Source organism: Culex pipiens, chromosome 3, assembly GCF_016801865.2.
Source record: "Culex pipiens pallens isolate TS chromosome 3, TS_CPP_V2, whole genome shotgun sequence".
In the NCBI taxonomy this organism is placed as follows: Eukaryota; Metazoa; Arthropoda; class Insecta; order Diptera; family Culicidae; genus Culex; species Culex pipiens.
Genome location: NC_068939.1, coordinates 24,459,159 through 24,472,957, shown reverse-complemented (window position 1 = coordinate 24,472,957; position 13,799 = coordinate 24,459,159). Strand labels below are relative to the sequence as shown.

The 13,799-nt window shown below is 32.5% G+C and overlaps 2 protein-coding genes across 2 annotated transcripts; both read left to right on the top strand.

The window, feature by feature from the left end:
- Positions 1-1,724: 1,724 nt before the first annotated feature.
- LOC120428342 (cuticle protein 21-like) lies at positions 1,725-2,496 on the top strand. The gene is made up of 2 exons (XM_039593340.2): positions 1,725-1,829; positions 1,896-2,496. The coding sequence occupies exons 1-2, from the start codon at positions 1,815-1,817 to the stop codon at positions 2,328-2,330; spliced, it is 450 nt and encodes a 149-aa protein (XP_039449274.1). The 5' UTR covers positions 1,725-1,814; the 3' UTR covers positions 2,331-2,496.
- Positions 2,497-7,444: 4,948 nt separating this feature from the next.
- On the top strand, positions 7,445-8,169 carry LOC120428349 (cuticle protein 16.5-like). Its single transcript, XM_039593350.2, has 2 exons — positions 7,445-7,604; positions 7,677-8,169. Exons 1-2 carry the CDS (start codon positions 7,590-7,592, stop codon positions 7,995-7,997), a joined length of 336 nt encoding a protein of 111 aa, XP_039449284.1. The 5' UTR covers positions 7,445-7,589; the 3' UTR covers positions 7,998-8,169.
- The last annotated feature ends 5,630 nt before the right edge of the window (positions 8,170-13,799 follow it).

The following is a 13,799-nucleotide window of genomic DNA, read 5'->3' as shown; positions in this document are numbered from 1 at the left end:
AAAAACTATAAGTTTCGAGGTAATATTTTTATTTTTCTTTTATGTCAAAATCAGGGAGTTCGTGCAAGTCCACTTTATTAAATTTTGTGCTTATTTGAAATTTTCAATAAAATTTTTATTGGATATTAGATTCTGTTTTTTTTTAATTCTTTTTTAACCTGTAAAAGTTTCGTCTTACATGCTTTTTAATATATCATCAAATAAAAAAAAATCAAACCATCCACATTAACGACCCCCGGGTCTTTTGTGGTCTCTATTGCAAGTTTCTGCTCGAACCTAGGAGTCCGAAGGCTTGAATGGGGAGAGCACCCAAACCTCTTTTACTCCAAGGAACCTTCCACCCCAGTGTTTGAACTGACGATCTTTGGATTGTGACCGCCGCCAGCGATTCCACCGGAGTAGGCTTGGTTTGGTGTGTTTGTACTTATGGCATGGAGACGACTCTTACACCTGGAATGACTTAACGGCCTAACAACCAAGGCCGGGACCGACATTTTACTTCCTCATCCGATGGAAGGTTGCAGCAGATGGGAATCGAACCCATAATTTCTGTTTTTTAAACTCAAAAACACTATTTTTAAACTGCACTTAAAATTTTTAATTTTTCATTGCCAATTCAAAATTATAAATAAAATATTATAGAATTCACATGGTTATAATTATTTTTCTGCTTTAAGAGGTTGAATTATTATTTTCATCAAATAAATATTTACTAGATTTCAAGATATTTACTTAAACTCGTTCATTTCAATCGAAAAGTTGTTTGAAATTTACAAAAAAAAACCTTTGAAAATGTGGAACAGAGAAACGATTTTTCTGGCAACATGGCCACCCTGATTATCGATGAAATATGTGAAAAAATATCACGACCAGTAAAATTTTCACTATCATCTAGACAAACTTTTATTATATTTACATTCTTTCAAAAGCTAAATTTGTAATCTTTCTTTGAAAAACTTATTTTTGTATTATAAATAACTAAATGCGTTTGCATAAATATTTAATTTCATTCTCGTTTTATCGAATCAAACTGGATTCATGTGATTGATGGTTTCCTTAAAACCAGTAGTATTTAACCACAAATATTAAAACATAAGAAGTACTTAATTGATTCGAACTCTCAAACCAGATGAGATGATAAAATTGTACTAACAGAGTGTCATCGACCAACAAATATTTCAATGTCACCAACAAAACCGTCACGACCACCAGTGTGCCAACCTTGAACTTCTAACTGTACTGCGAGTACGAGTGCTCTTTCAATAGGTCATAAAAATTTCCCAAACTAGGCGAAAATCCATCCATCACGCGCACGCATTTGCGCTACTGTTTTAATGGCAGCTTATTTACTAACATTTCACCTCACCGCGTGTTCCGCGGCTTTCCCAACCCCGTCAAGGTTGTCCCAATAGCTGAACTACTTCCATCCGATTGCTCGGAGAAGTTGCAGCGGGGTAATCGCGGGGTTTTGCGCGACTTACTTATCGGGCTATGCTTTGAATTTTAATCACCCGCCGTGGTCAGTTTACACTTGACGAAAAGTATGTGGTGTCTCTTTGATGGATGAAACACCTTTCGGCTTGGGGGGAGCATTTTCGAATAATGTGCCCACCACCTTTGAACTGAATTCTGCCGACATTTTGCGAACGATTTGTTGAGAATGCCTCGGAGACTTCCCTCCGGAGAGGGGTAAGCAAGTGCTGGTCAAAAACAAAATTGTTTAATCATATAAAAGTACGTACTGACGGTTGAAGAATCATAGTCAACTCGACCACTTCAATCAATACACACTCAACCCTCAAAAACAATCCAAGATGTTCACCAAGCTGGTTAGTACCCAAACTTCTTGCTTCTCCAAATCAACTTTTAACAATTTATCCCAACTTCTTCCACAGATCTGCATCGCCGCCCTGGCCATCTCGTGCGTTTGCGCCAAGCCCGGACTCGCGGTTGCCCCGGCAGCGTACGCTGCCTACAGTGCCCCGGTTGTGGCCGCGGCCGGTCCCGCCTTCGTGACCGCCCAGAGCTCGCAGGTCGTTGCCCGAAACTACAACGGAATCGCGCCGCTGGCCTACACCGCCGCCCCAGTTGCCGCTCCCCTGGCGTACGCTCCGGCCGTGGCCAAGGTCGCCGCTCCAGTGGCCTATGCTGCTGGCCCAGCTCCTCTGGCCTACACCGCCCCGATTGCCCCGGTGGCACGTGCCTTCGCCGCTGCTTCTTATGCTGCTGTCCCGTTCGGTGTTGCGCCTTATGCTGCCGCTCCGTTCGCCGCCGCACCCTATGTGGCGTCCCCGTACGCGGCCTACCGGTACAACCCGTACCTGCTGTAAGGAGGAGCTGCTGCTGAAGAAGTGACCAACCACCAACCAAGGACTGAATGCGCGTGTGTAGATGCAGATCGTTATGGCTTGGATGAACTCGATCCAGGACTTGTGATGTTATTGTTGCGATAGTGAGATAAGAACGAAACAAAATATATGAAACAAGAAATATGAATATTTGTGTTTTGCATTTTGTGGACAATTTTATTCCATTTCGGAATCTTTTTCAATCTAAAATAATTTAATGACGTTGGCAAGTATTTTAATAGATCATTCGTAATTGTTGGTTTTATTTTCGTCAAAAATAAATTGTCGATGGCGCCGGGAATTTTAAGGACCTGAAGTTGGAATCAACAAGGCTTAAGATAGTCGAAATTAAGATTGGAAGTTGATTTGGAGTCGTTGGGGTCTTGTCCATATGAAAGCTGTCTTTATCGATTGAGTTCGCTCGAATCAATGGATTTGTGCTCATTTGCTTGTAAAAGACTTGGGCATTATTCTTCCAGGCGTTGTATTTTGATTGAAAACGGGAATATCATAACAAGAAACTCTCACTTAGTTCCTTTTTTGCTTCACTAAATTTTACCGACTTCCGACGCAAACATTGCTCATGTGACAACATTTAGCATACAAACTAAAAGTTTTAAAACACTTCATTACTCAGCGAAAACTATAACATCAAACTGCCAAAATATATTCAGCTGTAAAAGCAATGACACGCTTGATCTTGAACATAACGGATAATTCGAAAAAAAAACGTTCATTTCAGCACACAGCTCTTTCTTTTTAACTTTTCATAAAAAAAAACAAAAAGAAAAAAAAAACTTAGCGACACAATGATGTTTATCAATAACCTGAAACATTTCAAACAAATAAGTTTTTTATGGTTCGAATAAAGCTTTTTTTTTAATTGTTTAATTGTTTAATTGTTTAATTGTTTAATTGTTTAATTGTTTAATTGTTTAATTGTTTAATCGTTTAATTGTTTAATTGTTTAATCGTTTAATTGTTTAATTGTTTAATTGTTTAATTGTTTAATTGTTTAATTGTTTAATTGTTTAATTGTTTAATTGTTTAATTGTTTAATTGTTTAATTGTTTAATTGTTTAATTGTTTAATTGTTTAATTGTTTAATTGTTTAATTGTTTAAGTGTTTAATTGTTTAATTGTTTAATTGTTTAATTGTTTAATTGTTTAATTGTTTAATTGTTTAATTGTTTAATTGTTTAATTGTTTAATTGTTTAATTGTTTAATTGTTTCATTGTTTAATTGTTTAATTGTTTAATTGTTTAATTGTTTAATTGTTTAATTGTTTAATTGTTTAATTGTTTAATTGTTTAATTGTTTAATTGTTTAATTGTTTAATTGTTTAATTGTTTAATTGTTTAATTGTTTAATTGTTTAATTGTTTAATTGTTTAATTGTTTAATTGTTTAATTGTTTAATTGTTTAATTGTTTAATTGTTCAATTGTTTAATTGTTTAATTGTTTAATTGTTTAATTGTTTCATTGTTTCATTGTTTAATTGTTTAATTGTTTAATTGTTTAATTGTTTAATTGTTTAATTGTTTAATTGTTTAATTGTTTAATTGTTTAATTGTTTAATTGTTTAATTGTTTAATTGTTTAATTGTTTAATTGTTTAATTGTTTAATTGTTTAATTGTTTAATTGTTTAATTGTTTAATTGTTTAATTGTTTAATTGTTTAATTGTTTAATTGTTTAATTGTTTAATTGTTTAATTGTTTAATTGTTTAATTGTTTAATTGTTTAATTGTTTAATTGTTTAATTGTTTAATTGTTAAATTGTTTAATTGTTTAATTGTTTAATTGTTTAATTGTTTAATTGTTTAATTGTTTAATTGTTTAATTGTTTAATTGTTTAATTGTTTAATTGTTTAATTGTTTAATTGTTTAATTGTTTAATTGTTTAATTGTTTAATTGTTTAATTGTTTAATTGTTTAATTGTTTAATTGTTTAATTGTTTAATTGTTTAATTGTTTAATTGTTTAATTGTTTAATTGTTTAATTGTTTAATTGTTTAATTGTTTAATTGTTTAATTGTTTAATTGTTTAATTGTTTAATTGTTTAATTGTTTAATTGTTTAATTGTTAAATTGTTTAATTGTTTAATTGTTTAATTGTTTAATTGTTTAATTGTTTAATTGTTTAATTGTTTAATTGTTTAATTGTTTAATTGTTTAATTGTTTAATTGTTTAATTGTTTAATTGTTTAATTGTTTAATTGTTTAATTGTTTAATTGTTTAATTGTTTAATTGTTTAATTGTTTAATTGTTTAATTGTTTAATTGTTTAATTGTTTAATTGTTTAATTGTTTAATTGTTTAATTGATTAATTGTTTAATTGTTTAATTGTTTAATTGTTTAATTGTTTAATTGTTTAATCGTTTAATTGTTTAATTGTTTAATCGTTTAATTGTTTAATCGTTTAATTGTTTAATTGTTTAATTGTTTAATTGTTTAATCGTTTAATTGTTTAATTGTTTAATCGTTTAATTGTTTAATTGTTTAATTGTTTAATTGTTTAATTGTTTAATTGTTTAATTGTTTAATTGTTTAATTGTTTAATTGTTTAATTGTTTAATTGTTTAATTGTTTAATTGTTTAATTGTTTAATTGTTTAATTGTTTAATTGTTTAATTGTTTAATTGTTTAATTGTTTAATTGTTTAATTGTTTAATTGTTTAATTGTTTAATTGTTTAATTGTTTAATTGTTTAATTGTTTAATTGTTTAATTGTTTAATTGTTTAATTGTTTAATTGTTTAATTGTTTAATTGTTTAATTGTTTAATTGTTTAATTGTTTAATTGTTTAATTGTTTAATTGTTTAATTGTTTAATTGTTTAATTGTTTAATTGTTTAATTGTTTAATTGTTTAATTGTTTAATTGTTTAATTGTTTAATTGTTTAATTGTTTAATTGTTTAATTGTTTAATTGTTTAATTGTTTAATTGTTTAATTGTTTAATTGTTTAATTGTTCAATTGTTTAATTGTTCAATTGTTTAATTGTTTAATTGTTTAATTGTTTAATTGTTTCATTGTTTAATTGTTTAATTGTTTAATTGTTTAATTGTTTAATTGTTTAATTGTTTAATTGTTTAATTGTTTAATTGTTTAATTGTTTAATTGTTTAATTGTTTAATTGTTTAATTGTTTAATTGTTTAATTGTTTAATTGTTTAATTGTTTAATTGTTTAATTGTTTAATTGTTTAATTGTTTAATTGTTTAATTGTTTAATTGTTTAATTGTTTAATTGTTTAATTGTTTAATTGTTCAATTGTTTAATTGTTTAATTGTTTAATTGTTTAATTGTTTCATTGTTTCATTGTTTCATTGTTTAATTGTTTAATTGTTTAATTGTTTAATTGTTTAATTGTTTAATTGTTTAATTGTTTAATTGTTTAATTGTTTAATTGTTTAATTGTTTAATTGTTTAATTGTTTAATTGTTTAATTGTTTAATTGTTTAATTGTTTAATTGTTTAATTGTTTAATTGTTTAATTGTTTAATTGTTTAATTGTTTAATTGTTTAATTGTTTAATTGTTTAATTGTTTAATTGTTTAATTGTTTAATTGTTTAATTGTTTAATTGTTTAATTGTTTAATTGTTTAATTGTTAAATTGTTTAATTGTTTAATTGTTTAATTGTTTAATTGTTTAATTGTTTAATTGTTTAATTGTTTAATTGTTTAATTGTTTAATTGTTTAATTGTTTAATTGTTTAATTGTTTAATTGTTTAATTGTTTAATTGTTTAATTGTTTAATTGTTTAATTGTTTAATTGTTTAATTGTTTAATTGTTTAATTGTTTAATTGTTTAATTGTTTAATTGTTTAATTGTTTAATTGTTTAATTGATTAATTGTTTAATTGTTTAATTGTTTAATTGTTTAATTGTTTAATTGTTTAATTGTTTAATTGTTTAATTGTTTAATTGTTTAATTGTTTAATTGTTTAATTGTTTAATTGTTTAATTGTTTAATTTTTTAATTTATTAACTTTTTTTGCCAAATGAAAAAAAAGTGTTTTTTCCAAGTTACGAGACAGTTTTTATTCGATTTTTTGTGTATTGAATCAGTCCCATAAATACAGAAAAACAAGCAAGATTCATTTACACTATTTATTCAAGCACTTTCCAGTCTGTTTTGGCAATCGATTGAAGTAATTACATAACTACAGTGAAAACATCCGCCTTCTCGCAAAACACCATGTCGAGCAGCTATTACCTGAAGGACGCTCCAGATTCACGCGTCGTCGGTTCACATTTAGCCAAGTCACTGCTCTCGCCTCCAAAAGATCGCGATCGTACATAACGTCAAGCAGCCGGCCTCAAACCTGCTGCGTAATGCCGATATCCTTACTAACTATTTAGCCACTGATCCTCATTTATTAGCTACCCCAAAGGGGAGGGTCAGCCAGCTCTGGACAAAGCTTCAAATCACGAGATGATTGACCACTTCTTGCTCCCTCAAGCGTTCATGTAGTCGAAATGTCAGCCTGGTTCTTGACCAGTGAAACGGATCAGCAGGTTTCTGGAATTCTGGATCAAGTTTTTTTTAACCCGTAGGGTAACCATGGCAAAAAATGGTTTGTTATTAGTTTGGGTTTTTTATGCAAATATTACAATTTTCTAAATTGAAAATGTCAAAGTAGTTATGTAGTTAAACCAGTAAAACTTTTGGCAAAATCAGGTTTGCTTTTCCTTTCCCGACAAATCCTTAAGGATGGGTGTGGCTCCTTACGCCACATACTCGTGTGCCTCCAACTTCAGGAATCGCAAAAAAAAAACGAACCGGTCGGTGGTCGTGATTATCAAATGTCAAGCATTTCTTAACTACCCACCCATCATAATACGTACCGGGTAGTTCTAAGTCATCAGTCAAGTTCTGGACATACGTGCTCCGTCTTGTATATGTTTGAAATTTAGAACTCTTTTTTTTTGTTCGCTCGATTTTTTTCGGTCGTTCCCGGTGAGCGCACGGTTCGTCGCCTGTTTTTTACCTTCCCCTCGTTGAAGTCTCCCGCGTTCTTCACGCCACCTATTACGGATGGACACACTGGATATATATACGCGAAATGCTGGTTTGGTAAGCATTTTTTTGGGGGCAATAATTAAACCGGGACGTTTGGAGTTAGAATATCATATAAAAGGAACAACCTTCGGAACGTAACTTCAATCACAGCCAATCAGTCAACCTGCCCAAGTCACCTACTCGCAACAGTAGAACCACCTCAATTTCGAAAATGTTCGCCAAATTGGTAAGTTTCTTCGATACCGTTGTCCTCTAGCATTGCCCTCTAGCTAACCTTTCAATCTTTCACCCTCTACAGTTCATCGCTGCCCTCGCCATCGCCGCCGTGGCCGCCCGCCCCGGAGTGTCCTCGGTGGTGTCCTACTCATCCCCTGCGGTGGTTAGTGCTGTTGCCCCGACCGTGTACAGCTCCAGCACCTACCATGGAGTTGCTGCCCCAGCTGTGGCCTACTCCAGCTACGCTCCGGCTGCCGTTTCGACCTACTCTGCCCCGGCCGCTTACCGCACCTACACCGCTCCGGTGGCCACCTACGGAGCCGCCTACCCGTCGTACGCCACCACCTACGGAGCTGCCCCGGTTGCCTACTCGGCTTACTCGCCGTATGCCACCGTGTACTAGAGCGGATATCGCTGACCACTTGGAATACTGCTGGAAAATGGAAACGGAACTGCCTGGAATTTACGCTGGATTAAGATAAGCTGAACACGAACCCTTCAAACAACCATTCTTTGTCTGGTCAACTGTGAAATTACAAACAAACGCATTTAAATACACACGAAATAACAACAAACTTTGCATATTATTCAACTGAGCAACTCTCTACGAAATCGGCCGATTTCGACCATTTTTATTTTTTGTATTTTTTTATTTGACTTAAACTTTGTGGGGGCCTTCCCTACGACCAAATAAACTATTTTGTGTGATTGGTTCATCCAAACAAGTCTCCATACAATTTTGGCTGCTGTCCATACAATAATGGTATGTAAATATTCAAACAGCTGTAACTTTTGAGTGAATTTTCTGATCAATTTGGTGTCTTCGGCAAAGTTGTAGATATTGTTGAGGACTTTTGAGAAAAAAATAGGTACACGGAAAAAAATGCAGATATTTTTGCAACTTTTTTTTTTACTAAAACTCAATTTCCCAAAATACCTATTTTTTTGATTTTTGAGATTTTTTGATATGTTTTAGGGGATAAAAATCCGCAACTTTTGAGCCATAGAGAAACATGGTCAAAAAATCTGCCGCCGAGTTATGAATATTTGAAAAAAAAAGTGATTTTTGGAAAAAATCGAAGTTTCATGCAAAAACAAGTTTGACATTATTTTTTAATGCAAAATTGAATTTGCAATCGAAAAGTACTTTACAGATTTTTTGATAAAGGGCTCCGTTTTCAAGATATAGCCACCGAAAGTTTGATTTTAGCGAAATATTTGCAGTTTTTTCAATTTTTAAAAATAGTGACCATAAGTGACCATTTCCAAAACTATTTTTTTTTGAGAAGTTAAGAAAATTTGCTATAAAATTGTCTAAGAGACATTGAAGATTGGACCTCGGGTTGCTGAGATAGAACCGCTTTAAAAAAAAGAAACACGAAAATTGAAGTTTTCTTAATTTCACCAAAATAACCCACAATTTTCTAATGACGATATCTCCGCAACTAATGGTCCGATTATCAATGTTAACACATGAATCATTCGTGAAATTTTCCGATCTTTTCGAAAAAAATATTTTGAAAATTTTTAAATCAAGACTTACATTTTAAATGGGCCAAACATTGAATATCAAGCAATGTCAAACTTATTTTTGCATGAAACATCGATTTTTTCCAAAAATCACTATTTTTTCAAAATATCATAACTCGGCAGCAGATTTTTGTCCATGTTTCTCTATAGCTCAGCGGATTTTTGTCCCCTAAAACATATCAAAAAATCTCGAAAATCAAAAAATACATATTTTTGGAAATTGAGTTTTAGTAAAAAAAAAGTTGTTAAAAAATCTGCAAATTTTTTTCCGTGTACCTATTTTTTCTCAAAAGTCCTCAACAATACCTACAACTTTGCCCAAGACACCAAATTGATCAGAAAATTCACTCAAATGTTACAGCTGTTTGAATATTTACATACCATTTTTTGTATGGACAGCAGCCAAAATTGTATGGAGACTTGTATGGGTGAACCAATCACACAAAATAGTTTATTTGGTCATAGGGAAGGCCCCTACAAAGTTTGAGCCAAATCAAAAAATACAAATAAAATCCATTTCCGGTTTTGGTAGAGAATCGCTCAACTGAGAAAAATATCTTTAGATTTGCGTGCACAATCTCATTCATTGAACTTTTGTTCCATCGCTTAAGCCTAAAACTTCAAATTTTTATAAGTTAAAGTAGAATTTAGGACAGATCAGAATGTTGACCTGCTGTTATTTTACTCTTGAACGATTTTTTTTACCACAATTTCGGTGAATAACAGGAAATTATATTTATCTGATAATCTTTGAAACTATTTTTTTCAATTTTGTTATTTAATATTTAATTATAATTATCGGTGGAAATGCTTCTTTTTTTTTTAGTTTTCATTTATGTACTTGTGAATTGTTTATTTTTTTATAAATAGCTGCATTTATTTTACGTTTATGTCTTATTTAATGATGGTTCATTATTGATGAAAGATTTTTTCGGAAATTTGGAAACAGAAACAGAAAAAAATAAAGGTAAATAAATAGTATTAATTTAGACATTGAACTATATTTTGAAATCTTTTTCTTCTTGATCTTGTTCATGCTACACTTTTTATGAACCCACATAACTGTATATAACATAACCCACATAACAGTTAATACATTTAACGATTGCAAAAACTATTAAAAAAATTTAAAGCATGAAAAAATATTGTTAAAACAATCATTCTTGGATTTTGGATAGTAATCAGATTTTTAGTCTTAAAAAAAATCATATTTCAATCAAGTCCAAATTATAAATATTAATTAGGATTCTTGTGTTTGCCATCCAATGCAAGATTACCGCTGTTTTCGAAAATTGAATTTGTGTTGTCTTTAAAGACCCAAACAGATAGGAAAAACTAACTAAATCCACCTATGTGGTTGATGCCTTCCTCACTTTTTACCAACAATGGGTAACATTGGACACATACAACCATGCTCATGCTCATGCTCATGCTCACAATAGGTAACATTGGACACATATTTCAGCTATTTTTTTAGATCCAGAAAAATAAGTACACATATATAACTTAAGTGGTCATAATTCGGGACAGGGTTGCCAGATCTTCAATGTTGTGGACTCGTTGGAAAGGTCTCTTGATTACCTAACCAACGATGGTTCGGATGATGGATCCGGACATCGTTTACATACATTTGAGTGAGATCCGGCTTCAAAAAAGCACATAAATATCACTTAAGTGATCATAACTCGGGACAGGGTTGCCAGATCTTCAATGTTGTGAACTTGTTGGAAAGGTATTTTGATTACCTAACCAACGATGGGTCGGATGATGGATCCGGACATCGTTTACATACATTTGAGTGAGATCCGGCTTCAAAAAGCACATAAATATCACTTAAGTGGTCATAACTCGAGACAGGGTTGCCAGATCTTCAATGATGTGGACTTGTTGGAAAGGTCTCTTGATTACCTAACCAACGATGGGTCGGATGATGGATCCGGACATCGTTTACATACATTTGAGTGAGATCCGGCTTCAAAAAAGCACATAAATATCACTTAAGTGGTCATAACTCGAGACAGGGTTGCCAGATCTTCAATGATGTGGACTTGTTGGAAAGGTCTCTTAATTACCTAACCAACGATGGGTTGGATGATGGATCCGGACATCGTTTACATACATTTAAGTGAGATCCGGCTTCAAAAAAGTACATAAATATCACTTAAGTGGTCATAACTCGAGACAGGGTTGCCAGATCTTCGATATTGTGGACTTGTTGGAAAGGTCTCTTGATTACCTAACCAACGATGGGGCGGATGATGGATCCGGACATCGTTTACATACATTTGAGTGAGATCCGGCTTCAAAAAAGCACATAAATATCACTTAAGTGATCATAACTCGAGACAGGGTTGCCAGATCTTCAATGTTGTGGACTTGTTGGAAAGGTCTCTTGATTACCTAACCAACGATGGGTCGGATGATGGATCCGGACATCATTTACATGCATATAAATGAGATCCGGCTTCGAAAAAGTACATAAATATCACTTAAGTGGTCATAACTCGAGACAGGGTTGCCAGATCTTCCATGATGTGGACTTGTTGGAAAGGTCTCTTGATAACCTAACCAACGATGGGGCGGATGATGGATCCGGACATCGTTTACATACATTTGAGTGAGATCCGGCTTCAAAAAAGCATATAAATATCACTTAAGTGGTCATAACTCGAGACAGGGTTGCCAGATCTTCAATGATGTGGACTTGTTGGAAAGGTCTCTTAATTACCTAACCAACGATGGGTTGGATGATGGATCCGGACATCGTTTACATACATTTAAGTGAGATCCGGCTTCAAAAAAGTACATAAATATCACTTAAGTGGTCATAACTCGAGACAGGGTTGCCAGATCTTCGATATTGTGGACTTGTTGGAAAGGTCTCTTGATTACCTAACCAACGATGGGGCGGATGATGGATCCGGACATCATTTACATGCATATAAATGAGATCCGGATATATGTGAATACACATTTTTATACATATCTTTTGAACTACTTATCGAAACTTCAAACAATTCAATAGCGATGTATGGGACCCTAAACCAAGTCGAATGCAACTGGTTTGGTCAAAATTGGTTCAGCCAGTGCTGAGAAAACTCAGTGAGAATTTTGGTCACATACATACATACACACACACATACACACACACATACACACACACATACACACACACAGACATTTGTTCAGTTTTCGATTCTGAGTCGATATGTATACATGAAGGTGGGTCTTTGAGCTTTTAATAAAAAGTTCATTTTTAGAGCAGGATTATAGCCTTACCTCAGTGAGGAAGGCAAAAATGCAATTGGTCCAAAATTTGTGATGTTTTGCCTTCCTCACTGAGGTAAGGCTATAATCCTGCTCTAAAAATGAACTTTTTATTAAAAGCTCAAAGACCCACCTTCGTGTATACATATTGACTCAGAATCGAAAACTGAACAAAGGCCTTGTGTGTGTATGTGTGTGTGTATGTGTGTGTGTATGTGTGTGTATGTATGTATGTGACTAAAATTCTCACTGAGTTTTCTCAGCACTGGCTGAACCGATTTTGATCAAACCAGTGGCAATCGACTTGGTTTAGGGTCCCATACATCGCTATTGAATTGTTTGAAGTTTCGATAACTAGTTAAAAAGTTATGTATAAAAATGTGTTTTCACATATATCCGGATCTCATTTTAATGCATGTAAACGATGTCCGGATCCATCATCCAACCCATCGTTGGTTAGGTAATTGAAAGACCTATCCAACGAGTCCACAACATTGAAGATCTGGAAAACCTGTCTCGAGTTATGACCACTTAAGTGATATTTATGTACTTTTTTGAAGCCGGATCTCACTTAAATGCATGTAAACGATGTCCGGATCCATCATCCGACCCATCGTTGATTAGGTTATTAGAAGACCTTTCAAACGAGTCCACAACTTTGAGTATCTGGCAACCCTGTCTCGAGTTAAGACCACTTAGTCCAGTATTTTTCTAGATCTAAAAAAATATCTGAAATATTTGTCCAAACCACGCATATTACCCATTGTTGGTAAAAAGTGAGGAAGGCATCAAACACATAGGTGGATTAAGTTAGTTTTTACTATTATTATTTCCTAGATGTAATCTATATAGATTTACATAGAACAAGTTTTTCAATTAAATCAATTCTCCAGAATTCTGGCCATCGATTATTTTTGTAATTTTTATTTGTATTAAACTCACTACCGGGGTTCAGGGGGTGAATCAGGACTACAGTCTGAATAGGGACAACAGGTTTTAGAGCACTTAAAGCTTTTAAATTTGGAAATGGATGTACACATTTTGTTGGCCTGAGTCTGTTCTAACCGAAACCAACCAAAAAAATCAAAATATTGTGCTCCAACATGGTCAAACCGTTATCCCAATTCGCTCCATGTGTCCCAATTTACCCCAGTTTACGGTATGACAATTCTTATCACTTTTCGATTAAATAAATCAATTTCAAAATTTCAAAAGATAAAAATAGACCAATAGGGTATAGGGAAAATAAAATTTTGTAGTTTTGATATAATATTTTTTTTTTCAACTTGGTTAAAAAGAATTTATCTCCATTTATTCATTTTCAATATTATGAATAAGTCCAAGCAACTTTCAAGATTGGACCTCTTGTTTGCTGAGGTTATAATTGGTTGGATTTTAAATGTCGAGA